General features: G+C 47.2%; 1 protein-coding gene across 1 annotated transcript; it reads right to left on the minus strand.

Moving 5' to 3' along the window:
- Positions 1-651: 651 nt before the first annotated feature.
- F2RL1 (F2R like trypsin receptor 1) lies at positions 652-14,503 on the minus strand. Its single transcript, XM_084833426.1, has 2 exons — positions 14,359-14,503; positions 652-4,922 (listed from the first exon to the last, which is right to left on the minus strand). The coding sequence occupies exons 1-2, from the start codon at positions 14,429-14,431 to the stop codon at positions 3,826-3,828; spliced, it is 1,170 nt and encodes a 389-aa protein (XP_084689552.1). The 5' UTR covers positions 14,432-14,503; the 3' UTR covers positions 652-3,825.
- Positions 14,504-15,009: the final 506 nt, after the last annotated feature.

Genomic DNA, 15,009 nt, shown 5'->3' on the forward strand with positions numbered 1-15,009 from the left:
AGAAACTTTTGCTTCTCCATGCTGCTATTGTTTCCTTTTTCCTCTAGATGGGCCTCTGAGCCCACCCAAAGGAGGAATGGGGCTGGGGCAACCATAGGATTCTTGTCCGAGGCTGCATTTATGACCTCAGAAAGCAGCTGGCATAGTCCTTTCTGTGGCAGCTGTGAGAGGGCAGGGATCGGATACTGGAGTCTCCCTTTTGAGGTCATAGCAGTATCTCTGAAGAATCTTATGGCCCCTGGGACACTCTCCCAGGGCCATAGGATCGCTCACTTATTGAATGAAAAGCCCCTTGTTCGGTTTTTCCATTGCCTGTTGACAGAGCCTACAAAATACATTTGCATCTCTCCTCCTTGCCCAGTTTGTGGGCAGACCAGGTTGCCAGGTGAGAAGGAAGCCCGTGCTTGTTGGTTTAGCAATTCTGGTGGTGGCTCTAATATGATACCAGCATACAAACTACTACTGTTTCAAGCATAACGTAACACAGATAGATCTTTTCCTTTTTTGCTCTGAGTTCAATGTGGATGAAGTGTTAGGTTTCTTAACATGAACTGTTGAGCAAGTTGCTTAATGTGAGTATAAACCTGATATTATTGGTGCTGGATACTGTTAACAAACCTATCTACATGCCTTATGCTTAATTAACATTTTGATGTTTTAAATTTATTTATTTATTAAATTTATTAATTGCCCATCTGGCCAGTCACCCAGCCACTCTGGGCGATGTACAACAATAAAACAGTTCATACAATAAAATTCAACATTAAAAACATCACATTTCTAAAATTACCCTAGCCCGCCCCAAATGCCTGCCTGAACAACCACATTTTTAATGCGTGGCGGAAGCTCATTAAAGAGGGGGCATGGCGGAGTTCCCTAGGGAGGGAGTTCCACAGAGTGGGGGCCACCACAGAGAAGGCCCCCTCCCTCATCCTCACCAGCCTAGCTGTCCTGGCTGATGGGACAGAGAGAAGGCCATCAGAGGCTGATCTTGTTGAGCGGCCTGTCTGGTGTTGCTGGAGGCGCTCCTTGAGATAGGCTGGGCCGGAACCATATAGGGTTTTAAAGGTCAAAACCAACACCTTGAATTTGACCCAGAAAACAACTGGTAGCCAGTGCAGCTCCTTCAGCACTGGAGTGATGTGATCTCGCCAGTGGCTGCCTTTAATCAGGCGAGCCGCCACATTCTGTAGCAGCTGCAGCTTCCGAACTGTCTTCAAAGGTAACACCACATAGAGTGCATTCAAGTAGTCTAAACGAGAGGAGACCAGGGCATGTACTACCGATGGGAGCAGATGGTTGGGAAGGTAGGGGCGCAGCCGCCATATCAGATGGAGTTGGTACAGCGCTGTCCTGCTCACAGCTGACACCTGAGCCTCCATGGACAGCTGGGAGTCCAAAATGACCCCCAGGCTGCAGACCTGATCTTTCAAGGGTAGCCATACCCCATTCAACACCAGGTCAACATCCCCCAACCTCCTCTTGTCCCCCACCAAAAGTACCTCGGTCTTGTCAGGGTTCAGCTTGTTCCTCCCCATCCAGCCACTCACCGTCTCCAGACAGGGATTCTATGGCCAACCTTGGTGAAGATTTGAATGAGAGGTAGAGCTGCGTGTCATCCGCATACTGATGACACCGCACCCCAAACCTCCTGATGATAGCCCCCAGCGGCTTCACATAGATGTTAAATAGCATGGGGGAGAGGATGGAACCCTGTGGCACCCCACAAGTGAGCAGCCACGGGTCCGAAACCTCCTCTCCCAGTGCTACCCTTTGGTACCTGCCGGAGAGGAAGGACCGGAACCACCATAATATGGTGTCTCCAGTGCCCAACCCCTCCAGGTGGCCCAGGAGGATACCATGGTTAACAGTATCAAAAGCCGCTGAGAAGTCGAGAACAAGGAGGGAGCATTCGCCCCTATCCAGAGCCCTCCTCATATCACCCACCAAGGCCGTTTCTGTCCCATGCCCAAGCCTGAAGCCCGACTGAAATGGATCTAGATAATCGGCTTCTTCCAAGTGTGCCCTCAACTGCATCGCCACCACCCGCTCAATCACCTTGCCCTAAAATGGCAGATCTGAGACTGGGTGAAAGTTGTTCAGAATTTGGGGATCCAAGGAGGGCTTTTTTAAGAGTGGTCTTATCGCTGCCTCCTTGAGAGCGGATGGCATCACTCCCTCCTCAAGGGAGGCATTCAGCACCACCCTGATCCCCTCACCCAGCCTCTCTCTGCAGCTCATAATGAGCCAAGATGGGCAAGGATCAAGTAAGCAGGTGGTCGGCCTTACAGATGAAAGCACCTTGTCCGCTTCATCAGAAGGAAGAAGCTGGAACTGATCCCACAACACCGGTGTGCCACAGACCACCTCCTGCTCACTGTTTCCACAGCGCACAGAATAACACTCCTAATCCGATCAATTTTATCCGCAAAGTGCCTTGCCAAGACCTCCCAGGAAGCCTTAGAATGCTCCAGCGGTTCCGGAGCAACTGGACCGACCAGGCTCCGGACCACTTGGAACAGCCTCCTGGGACAGCACTCTGCAGACATGATAGAGGCAGCATAATATTCCTTTTTTGCTGCCTTCACCGCCACTTGATAGGCTGAAGATACAGCTCTAGCCTGTGTCTGATCACCTTTGGAGCGAGACTTCCGCCACCATTCAATTATAATGAACTGTAATTGAGTTTATATTGTAATGTTTTATAATTATGGCTACTGAATTTGGGTTTTTTGTGAACTGCTTGAAAAATGCAGTATACGAATAAACCGACTATGACTAAAGTCTAGTACAACAACAATGGAAGGAGCAGAGTGACTGAACACCCCTCAGCACAGAAAGTACTATTAACAACTAGAATAGAGCAGTGTTTTTGCTACATCATGATAATCTCCCCAGCCCTGGTATTCAGCCACTCACTGCTTTGAATGAATGTTTCTTAAATCTGTGCGTTCATGGCTGGGTGGGGGACAGAAATGTCACATTAGACTCAAGAAAGAGGTTGGCCAAATGAAGCTGAGTTCACACTAACCATCATATCTCCAAGAGCTCTGCAAGGTTAAACCTTAAAATGATAAAGAATGTAACTGGAGTATATTAAAAGTACCTCTTTATAAAAAGTGTACAATATTGCTGCAAAGTACAGTTTCTTCTTTAAAAAAGCATACAGTTACATGCTACAGTAAGACTACATATTAGTCACACTGCATATTCTCAGCACATTTAAAATAAAAGGGTGCGTATACATAAAATATTTACGTATATATCTCAGTGCAAACAACAGTCACATGGACATGAATAATACAGTATCCCAGGGCCTTCATGCATTCTGGATTGGCAATACACAGGTTTGGCAAACATGAATGATTGGTTTACATACTCCTACCCATGTGTTGCAAGACTCGTATCTCATGAACAAGGAGCATGGCCCTCAAAGCTCAGACCATTTCACTGTTACATAAAGATCAGCTATTATGTAAGACTGCCACTGTCTTTTGATACAATATGCCTGGGTATTAGTAGCAGCCCACTGGACTATCAGCATTTACATGGAAAGTTCTCTTTACTTTCCTGGCCTGCAAAAACAGAATTCTTCTGCTGTGTGTGTGTTTTAAAATAGTACCTACATCAGGTGTTCTGCTACTTTTGTTTTTCCTGAAGCATGTTAGTATATACCATTCAAGAGCCCAAAGAAAAAACAGCAGTTTGTTAGTCCTACTATGACAGAGTCCTACTATGAATTAGACAGGATTGCAAGGTCCATTTTTAAAATATACAGAACTTTGCCAATGCCAGTCCAAATTTTCCTTTCTTCTACATACAAATTTAGTACGTTGATTTAGTCGTGTTTGAACTGGAGGAATAAGAGGGGGATTTCCTTGGGTATCTATTTGAAGAGAGGGAGACTTGCATCCTCTTTGTAGTACGCACACTTCGACAGAGAAGAGCATTTTTAAGGTTATCTCTAAAGTCTTTTGAAACAAAATAATAGATGAATGGATCGATGCAGCTGTTTAGAGTAGAAAGGCATAGTGCTGAGATGTACAATGCATATATATTACTGATGCCATTGGTTTTGATCTGGGAGTAGTGCACCACAAGTAGAACATTGCTAGGCACAAAGCAGATCAAGTACATGGAAAGCACCGTAATGATGAGCTTGATGGCTCTTTTGCGTTTCTTCCCAATGTTTACATCTGTAATTGAAGCATTCAGAGTCTTTATCATGAGAATGTAGGCAACAGCAGTGAGAATGGCGGGGAATAAGAAGACTCCGATGGCTAGAGAGAGGAAATAGTTGTACATGTCGTGAGCCAACAGTGCTTGAGGCAAGACATCATGACAAGTGGTGATGTTGAGGTTAGCAATAGAAACAGTTTGGTCAACAAGATATAGTGGAATGGTGCCAAGCAGAATTAGTATCCATATCGCGGCTGAAACTCCAATAGCAATTTCTGATTTCTTTCTTGAGTGCAGTATGGGGTTCACAATGACCCAATACCTTTGTACGCTGAGGCATGTCATAAAAAGAATGGAGCAGTACATGTTTCCATAAAAGAACCCAACAAGTACTTTGCACAGGCCTTCACCATAGATCCAGTTGTTGCCATTAACATGGTATGCAATCTTCAGAGGGAACCAGATCACAAAGAGGAGATCTGCCAGGGCCAAATTAGCCATGTAGATAATTGCTGGATGCTTCTTTTTTGTTCTCAGGAAGAAGACCCAGAGAGCCATTGCATTGCTTGGTAAGCCAATGATGAACACAACAATGTAGATGATGGGCAGGAAAACTGTAGTCAACTTTCCAGTAAGGATCTTGGTTGCAAATTCATCTATACTGTATTCTCTAGAGGTGTTGCTTGAATTGGTTTTATGACCAATAAAACTTCTTCCTTTTGACAGGCTCGTTTCATTTCTCACTAAAAAGAAGATAAAGCAAGAGTTTTAGGCTAGCTACTTATTGGTTAAGCATACGCACACACACCATGTAGCCTATATAATGAAATAACACTTAAGAATACTCAACACGTAATACTAAGAATACTTTATTTGATACTATAATTCAATTTACTACTGGACAATACTACCACTGAACTGAGGGGGCAATTTGACAAACTTGACTCCAGCGAGAGAGCCAGTAAACCAAGCTGTATGTTGCTGGGTAGCAAAACATTCTGGAGTTGCCACATTTTAGGTTCTACATGGAAGGAATAAGACTGCCTGGAGCAGCTGAGCAAGTCTCTCCCATGTTCTCCTTCAGCCATTCAAGATCCTCTCATGTGTAGGATACATACAGCCCTGTCACATCTAGCATGGCTCAGAGTAGCAGGCCTGAAAGAGCAAACACTTTTTAAGAATCCATTCACTATTTAAAACGGTTACACTTGGCAGTAGACACACATACAAACAGAGATACCAGCAGCAATCCTAGTGCAGTAGGATTCTTTTAAAAGAAAATTATTATTTTGTTTGTTTTCTGGTGATGTTTTAGAACACCACTGCCTGGTGCCCTCCAGATGTGTTGGACTACAACTCCCATAAACCCCCAGACAGACTGTGGAAGTTGTAGGCCAACACATCTGGAGGGCACCAGGTTGGGGGAGGCTGTGCTAGAAGGCCCCAATCATTGTAGAAAACAACTAAGCCAATGAAACGCATGGCACAAGCTTTGCAAGTGTGAAGTAACTTCGGCCCAGTTCTCACTGGAGGTGGTAAACTTATGTCTGGGCTATACCACTTCATCTGAGGTGGGGGGTCACATGGTTAAATGCTCCTCCATTCAAAAAGGCTCTATTAAAGTTGTATGTCAAGGAAAAGAGTTCTAGCCCAGACATCACCCTGCCATGCTTGTTTTCTGTGAAGGAGCAAGCAGGGATAAAACTCCACATTACCTGGACAAATGCATATTTTCAAACCTGTATTTTTCCAAGGTGAGAAGAACTGGTGGGCAGAAGGGAAGGCTTATACCTTGCTGCGCCAGTCAATCATCCCCACAAAAGCCCTCGGTGGCTATTTTGGCTTTATCTTATGTTTTTATCACATCTTCCCTCCAACATGCTCAGGTTGGTGTCTCTCGCTCCCCCTCTCCTTTTATCCTCACATGTAAGTTAGGCTGAAAGACTGTAACTGGCCTAAGACTGCAACAGTGAGTTTCATGGCTAGCTTAGGGTTGCCACTTAAGAACTGCTAAAAAAGAATAAATGCATCACAAAAAAGGACACAGATTTGCATACCATTCACATTGCTAATTTATATGTATAGATGCAAATTTAGAAATATTTTTTATTTAATTTCTATACTGCCCAATAGCCGAAGCTCTCTGGGCAGTTCACAAAAATTAAAACCACAAAGCACAGCATAAAACAATATTATACTTTAAAAACAAATATAGCATCTCTCGCCCTAATGTGGAAGACTGTGACCAGGTGACCTGTGTGCCTGCTTGTTTGGTCTGCTGCTTAGGTGATAACTGCAGATGGGCAACAGTTCTTATGGTTCTTTATCTTTAAACAGTAATTGGACAAGAGGACGGTCCTTTGTCAAAAGGGGATGCGTGGTCACCCTATTCATGCCTGAGTGAAGATTTGAACCCAGGTCTCCCCAGTTCTAGCCCAACATGCTAATCAGCCTTCCTCAATCCTATGCCTTGCAGATGGGTTAGACTGCAGCTCCTACAATTCCCAGCCAACAAACCAGCTGGAAATGATGGGAGCTGTAGTGCAACTGATCTGGGGGGCACCAGGTTAGGGAAGGCTGCTCTAACCACTACACTTCACTGGTCCCCAACCAGTTATGCCCCAGGCTGGGCTTATTTATTTTCATCCAGTGGATGCTGGTGGGGTGGAGGCTGGTGGGGTGATGAATGGAACCCGAGTGGATTCACCACCCCACTGACATCGGAGCCACCAGCCTCCACTGTTTCAACCTTGAGTTTGGGAACACAACAACAGGCAGGAAAAGCCTGTTGGACTTCCCTGCAAGTGTCCCACCCCTGCACCAGTGTTATAAAACAAACACAGCATTGGGAACAGCATGACTGATTCATAACACGAAGCTTCACGTAAGCAGATGGAAACTAAGTTGAGCTCTTCGCCACCTGCTCCCAAGCACCAAGCAGAGGACCAAACCCTCTGCCAGTAAAGTTGTTAAACACCTAAATGCATAGCTTTAGTGTGGTTGGACATCACTACTGGGTGCTAACTGGACTCATTGGGTCAGAGGCTCAGCCATTAATTAGCGATTTAGGCAAACCTAGTTTCTTTCTGTTTATACGAATAGGGCATGCTTTGTACAGGTCATGCCTGAAACTACCTGAAAAACCAGAATGGAAAGCCTGCTTTCACTTGCCTAGTCAGTGTGTGCACAAATAAGAGTAGAAGGTGCTGGAGGGAGGAAAGCTCGAGAAAAATACTTTTCTGACCCCACCCCATATTCTCATCAACTCCGGAAATATTGCCCATACCTTCATTGAGTAAGTCCCAACCTGAAGCTACTCCAATTCCATTTATAACATTTCCCTTTCCCCTTCCCACATATGGAATTTTACAGAGTGCTCCTTGTTTTTTAAACTAACTATTGCAAAATCCTCAAGAACTAGGGGTGGAGTCTAGCTTTTTCCATATTAGCATAATGCAGAGTTCTCATTACACCTTGGTCAGCAAGACACCTACACCCACTCACTGAGCGGGTTCCCACTGAATCAAATATAGATCCTTAGCACTAGGAGTGAATGTTATTTCAGAAACCAAAAATATGATACACGGTTGTCAATCAATCTCATCCATTTGCTTGAAACTCCATTAAAAAGTGTATCTCATCCCCCAACTACAATGAAGTCTGAGTAATTCTCACATCCTTACATTCTCTTCCCACTATCAAATAGGGCCACAGGTCAGTGGTAGAGCAGGTCCCAGGGTCAATGTGGCTGGGAAAGACCTCTGCCTGAAACCCTAGAGAGCCACTACCGAGCTAGAATGACCAATGTTCTTAAGTTATAGATTGTAGGCTCCTTGGATGACAGTAGGGATGTACGAAAGTTCCGCCATGGATCTCGGGGAGGCCGAATGCCAGCGCATTCGGCCCCCCGAAATCGGTGGCGGAACGACCCGCCCCCCCGTCCCCCGGGGCGGGACTTACCTTGGGCGAATCTTCCTGGCGGCGGCGGCTCCGGCTGGTCTTCCGACCGGCTGCTGCCACTGCCATTTCCAGGTTAAAAAAAAAACAAAAAAAGTGATTGGCTATGTAAAGATTTACGTAGCCTATCACAGCTAGATTTTAAAAAAATCACTGTGATAGGCTACGTAAATGTTTACGTAGCCTATCACGGCTGACTTAAAAAAAACAAAACAACGCGAATACGCAAATGGTGGCGGCCATGGCTGCCGCCATTTGCGTTTCTTATTTTGGCACATCTTAGTCTACGTAAACATTTACGTAGACTAGGACGGCAAAAATAAGGGGAACGCAAATAGCGTAGATTCACGTACATTTACGTAGCCTATCACGTAATAGCGTACATTTACGTACATAATAGCATACATGTACATTTACGTACATAATAGCATACATTACGTACGTAATAGCATAGATTTACGTAGCCTATCACGGCTGACTGCAGGGACGCAAACGGCGGCGGCTATGGCCGCTGCTATTTGCATCCCTGCTAGCCAGCGGCCGGATGTCCGGCTGCTGGTGGAGCCGGCCTGCGGCACCGCAGAATCGCTGCAGAGCACAGCCGGCTGGCCAGGATTCCGGGGGGGGGGGGGAGGAACGGAGCGCCTCCCCCCCCGGTGAGGATTCCGGGGGGGGAGGGACGGAACACCTCCCCCCCCTCATCAGCATAATCCCCGAAAGGTAAGTGATTTTCGTACATCCCTAGATGGCAGGCCCTACCTTTTTTGGTGTTAAGTTCAAAAGCTTCATGTGTACATCAGTGGCGGGGCAGTATGTGTGTATAGCCAACATGTCAGACTTCCTAGCCCTCTTTATTAGCCTCTGCTGAAAAAGAGATGATAGCAAGGAGCAGGTACTGTGGAAACACATGACAAAGCCAGGTCTTAGATCTGTAGATATTGGCCTGGATCACACATAATGTTAACCCTTGGTATGGTTTCTAGGAGACTGGGTTGTTCCGATATGTAAACATGGATGCACAAACAAACCATGTTAACCACAAACAAGTCAGAAAGAAAAATCATGGTTTGTTGTTGGGTTGTGTATTCTGGGTTGTTTAAACCATGGGTTGTTGTTATGTGCAAACCCAGGACTATAGGCTGTTCATGGGTTATTTTGCCAGGCAGCAGACAGGAATGGTGAAAACAAAACCTCAGCTGCTCTACATGCCAGTACTGCAGTGCTGCAAAGGGAACTGGGATTCAGGGAGGAAGTGGGCAAAGGAGGAGGAAAATAGACAACTTAGGGATTGAGAACAAAAACCATGGTTTGTTTAATCATCTACCAGACAAACTCTCAGTGCAATAAACCATGGATTAAATAGACCATGGGTTAGCATTATGTGCAAACCAAGCCACTGAGTCATATGTCAAAATAAGAGATAATATTTTTTTCTTGTTAGATAAATGCTCAGGTTGATTAAAAAAAGTGTAACAAGATCACAACATAAACAAGGGGAAAAAGTGCAGCCCAGCCAGCCATTTCTAACAGCCCACTAGGCACCCCATCCCTGCCTAGGGTTTCCCACACTAGCAAGGGAATACCTGAGTGATTGAACATAAGGAAGGATTCCCTTGTTGGTGCTAACAAGAGAAAACTCAGGCTTTCCATTGCTAGCACTAGCAAAGCAATCTCTTCCCTTAACTCCAAATTCTCACTAGCGATAAGGGATTTTGTTGCTAGCACTAGCTATGGAAACTCTGCTCCCTGCTGAGAGGTTGGCAATAAGGGAAGGGTTTCTCTTGCTAGCACTAGCCAGGCTTGTGTGCATGGATTCTTGTGTGTGTGGATACATGCATGTGTATATGCATGAGCAAAGTACAAAAAAGGGCCACAGTTGTAAAAACTGATAAGAAATTAGTGAACAAGCACACAACTGTAAATGGGTCAGGTAATACTAGTATAATGTTGTAACAATATGAAAACACACAATGAACGTAGTGGGTGTTAGTGATCTATTAAAAACAGGATTGTTGTTGGAACAATATAATTGTACATATGAAAACAATGTGAATACAATTGTACATATATTGGAAGATAACAGAAGCATCTGTATCACAGGTATATACGTATTAATATTATAGTTTGTTCAAAGGATCTTAGAGTCCATCCAAAAAGTCTTTACAGGAATCCGGTGTAATCCTGTTTTGCATATGAGTTGTTTCTTCAGATAAATAACGTCCTTAGACTCAACAAAAAACGCGGTGGCAGTATTGTAATCTGAATAGTTTTTCAAACGAGGCTGCTTAATCTGCTGGCACAGCTTGCATTTTATCTCATAGAGCTTCACAGAGCTCAAACCAAAGGCGGATAATTTCTCCTGCTCTAGACAGCTGCCAACTCAACTTACTGACGTTAAAGCAGTGTGTTTTCATACTGTTACAACATTATAGTAGTATATGCATGAGCAGCCCCGTAGCACCACCCAATCCAGCCCTCAGGGACAAAAAGGTTATGCACCCCAGTTCTAAATGCATAGAAGGCATAGAAAATGGCCATCCAGTAGACCTGAATTAACTACCCTCCTTATGCTTCCTGCATCTAACTAAGCACAAGAGGCATTTAGATTTAAATAAAGGTTTTACAATGAAAGGAGAAACAGAAGGAGCAATTAAGAACACCATAATGCAATTAAAAGCTGCAGAGAGGACTTCTTTTTTATATAAAGTTCCAGAAATTTTCAAATATACAAGAGAAAATCATAACAAGGATGATATGATAACACCCTCCAAAATGTTAACTCTAGATGGGCATAAAGCAAAAGTAAAGTATGACAGAGGGGCCTGACAGAGGTAAAAGTTGTCCAGATAATGATGGTAAAGCCATGCATTTATTCTGCCAGACATGTCTTAAAATTACTTCCATTTCAACACTGAAATGCTCCAGGATCTAATCTCATTCTTTTGGAGAATACAGAAGAAAAAGGAAAGCTACACTGCTAGAAAAGATGGTTATTTTCCTTGTTGCTGAGCATCTGGAACATCTTTAATTTATGGATGATTATGACCTCCCATACCTTGTTTATCCAGATATCTGAACTGCCTCCCTCTTGCTGCTCAGGCAATATCATCAGCAGATAGTAGGCAAAAGAGGAAGTCCTTATGAGGACAAAAATGAGCATTTTCTTCAACAAGTTACAGTAAGACCATTATAGAAGTTTTTCCTATTGTGAAATTCAAGATTGCAACATTTCTGTAGGATTAAGTCCCAGAATGTTTGCTCCACAAGACATCCCCAGCAGGCATGAAAGAAGTCCCAGCCTTTCAGATTATACATTCTACACAAGCTAATGAAAGTTACATTCTGTACCAAAGCCTAATACAGCTATATTGCATCATATGGCCAAAGGGTTCTTCCATATGAATTTCCACTGATCCTCTAGCTGCTCCCCAAAATCTCCTCTCTGTGTCTTAATATAAGATGGAAATAGTTTGCTAATATCAAAAGGATGATGCTTCGAAAAATTCAGGAAATGAGTTCCTTGAGAACTAATGGTTAAGAGTTAAAAATGCAATAGGTATAGATTTTGCATGTTTTTCTCAGAATAGGTCAGCCCAATAGAAAAACAATACCTTCCAACTTTGTATATCTCTTTGGCTCTAGCCTTCAGAAAGAGATAAGACTATAAAATCATTTCAAATGCACAATAGTGTTAATAGGTATAAGAAACTCCTCAATCCACAAGGATTTCTGCCTATATACCCCTAATTCATGTTAGAAATGTACACAAATGCACTTACTTTATACCAGTCCCCCCACACACACACACACCTGTGCCCTACAGATGTGTTGGACTACAACACACATCATCCCCCAGCCAGCACGGCCAGGTTGGGGAAAGCTGCTCTATACTTATTCATCTTTAACAAATAGTTCCTGGTTCCATATTCAAAGGCAATTCTAAACTTGGACTTTTAAATTTGTTACGTCAGAGGTAGAGCAAACAAGGTCGTTAAAGAGTTTTAAGCAGTTTTTGTCTATAAGGAACAATGTGATGGATGTATTTGGAGTAGGGATGTCAGAGAATTTCGCCACGAATCTCAGGGAGGCCGAATGCCAGCGCATTCGGCCCCCCGAAATCGGTGGTGAAACGGTCTGCCCCCCCTGCCCCCCCCCGGACGGGACTTACCTTGGGTGAATCTCCCTGGCAGCGGCAGCTCCGGCAGCGGTGGTTTGGTGGCGGCCGGTCTTCTGACCAGCTGCCGCCACCACCATTTCCAAGTTTAAAAAAAAAAAACATGATAGGCTACGTAAAGATTTACGTAGCCTATCACGGCTAGATTTTTAAAAAATACCGTGATAGGCTACGTAAATGTTTACGTAGCCTATCACGGCTGAGTGAAAAAAAAAAGTGTGTACACAAATGGCGGCGCCCATGGGTGCCGCCATTTGCGTTCCTTATTCTGGCACGTCTAGTCTACGTAAACATTTACGTAGACTACGGCGAAAATAAGGGGAACGCAAATAGCGTAGACGCTATGCTATTTGCGTTCCCCTGATTTTCGCCGTAGTCTACGTAAATGTTTACGTAGACTAGATGTGCCAAAATAAGGAACGCAAAATAAGGAATGCATTTGCGTATGCACGGGGGTTTTTTTTCACTCAGTTTACGTAAATGTTTACAATGTTTACGTAATGTTTACGTAGACTAGATGTGCCAAAATAAGGAACGCAAATGGCGGCGCCCATGGGCGCCGCCATTTGTGTATGCACAGTTGTTGTTGTTGTTTTTCACTCAGCCGTGATAGGCTATGTAAACATTTACGTAGCCTGTCACGGCTGACTGCAGGGACGCAAACAGCAGCAGCTACGGCCACCGCCATTTGCATTCCCGGCCAGCCAGGATTTGCGGCGGGAGGGATGGGGCGCTTCCCCCCCGGCCAGAATTTCGGGGGGGAGGGACGGAGCGCCTCCCCCCCACCGTGAATCAACTTTCGTTCAAGGTACGTGACTTTTGTACATCCCTAATTTGGAGTGAGCACCACATTTCTCAAGGGCTAGTAGCATTGCGAAGATACAGGGTTTACATAAGGTCGCTAACCTTCACAGTTGCAGCGAAGAGTCTCAACTCTCAAAGATGTCTTTTGAGAACAGCTTAGTTTTTTTTACTGTGTAAACATGCACAGGATTGCACCATTACTGACAAAGAGAACAAAGCCGCGCACAACAGCCAGTTCCCATTCTCAGTAAGGGCCAGTAATCCTGCCTTGTAGAGTAACAGGAAGTGAGAAGTTAACCGTGCTCACAGTTCTTGAGGGCGCCAGGTGTTAAAGTCAGGCACTTCCAGAAGCCCTGCTGGATCAGACCAAGGCCCATCTAGTCCAGCGTTCTGTTCGGACCGTGGCCAACCAGCTGCCCACGGGAAAGCCACAAGCGGGACATGTGTGCCACGGCACCATCCCGCTCCTGTTGCCCGGCGACTGGTGTACCTTTGGACAGACATCCAAAAGGCGCCACAAGGGCCAGTCTGCTCTCAGCTCGTGGCTTTCCAAGCTGCATTCCGGAGAGCCGCGAAGCGTGTCCTCGGCGCAAACGGAGCAACGCGGAGAAGCTCCTCGGAGCCAGGCGCGTCGAAAGCTCCTCCCGCTGGAGCTCTTTGGTCAAACACCACTTGGGGCCACTCGGGAGTCAAGAGCACATCCCGCGTCCGCTCGGAAGCCTTCCTTCACGGCCCCTGCGCTGGAACCAGGCTCAGCGCTTGAAGGACGAGAGAGGCCCCCCTCTATCCGGCGAGGAATAACGGCAGCTTCCACAGCAGGGAGGGAAAGATCTGGGCCTCCACAGCCCGTTTGTGGCTACGACCCCCTCCTCGCACACGCCCGCTTGGGAATCAGCCACCCCGCCGAACTCAACTTTTTGCCCGGGGCAGCAAGGGCCAGGCCGGCAGCCAGGCGCGAGCTGGCCCTTCCTGAATTTCCTCGCCCCCCCCCCTTAACAAGCAAACAATTAAAAAGCAGTCTATACTTGTCTTTAAAAGTCCCGCAAACCAGATGAACTGCCCCCCCCCCCCCGGCTCTTCGGCTCCCGCGCGCAGAACTTTCAGGCCGGCCACGGGCAGAGAAGGGCTCCGATGCTGCGGGCAGGACGACTGGAGAGGGAGGCCGCCTCAAGAGCAGGGCGGCAGCCCGGACCCCTGGGCTCCCCGCCCCGCCGCCCTCGCCCCGCCGGGCTCCCGCTCCTCACCTGCAGCAGCCCCGAGCGCCAGCGCGCCGCCCAGGACCAGGCGCCCCAGCCAAGCGCGGCTGCAGCGCCCCATCGCCGCGGCACGAGTCTCGCCAGGCGGCTGCGGCGGCCCGCGCTCCGCCTCTCCTCGCTCGCCGGCGCCTCTGCGCTCTCGCCGCTACCTAGAAGGGAGAAGTGGCGGACGCGGGGGGCGGAGCCGAGAGCACCTGGGGGCGGCAGCCTCGCGGCCCCGCCCCCGCGCGCCGGGCGCGCCGCGCCGGGGCAGCCCGGCGGAGCTGGGCGCGGCGCGGCTGAGCTCAGCGCTCGGGAACGCGGCGCGTCGGCGGGCCGCCGCCCGCCTCCTCTTCCTCGGCGGCGCCGTGAGGCTGCGGGACGAGCCCGCCGACAGCAGAGGAGCTCTGCGCCTGGCGCGCAGCCGCGCATGTCCGCCGCGGAGGCGCCCCCGCCCGCCCGCGTGCGGCAGCGCTCCCCGAGGCCCGCTCACCTGGGAGTGAGCCCCCTGGACTCCCGGGGACCCGCTCCTGGCCGGAGCAGGCGTGGCTAGGATTGCGCCCCGAGCGACTTGCTCGTCTGCTTCGGCTACAGGCCTCCGCGTGCTGGAGCGGGGGAACGCGCCCCATCGCCGCGGCACGAGCCTCGCCGGGGCGCGCT

The sequence above is a fragment of the Heloderma suspectum genome, chromosome 2 (genome assembly GCF_057233095.1).
Source record: "Heloderma suspectum isolate Gila_16-S chromosome 2, 16-S_ref, whole genome shotgun sequence".
In the NCBI taxonomy this organism is placed as follows: domain Eukaryota; kingdom Metazoa; phylum Chordata; class Lepidosauria; order Squamata; family Helodermatidae; genus Heloderma; species Heloderma suspectum.

Bases quoted from the DNA above. Each gene is read 5' to 3' on its own strand.
- F2RL1 (XM_084833426.1), bottom strand. From the start codon at position 14,431: ATGGGGCGCTGCAGCCGCGCTTGGCTGGGGCGCCTGGTCCTGGGCGGC. The intron at 4,923-14,358 runs GTGAGGAGCGGG...TCTTCTTTTTAG, and splicing joins GGCGCTCGGGGCTGCTGCAG to TGAGAAATGAAACGAGCCTG.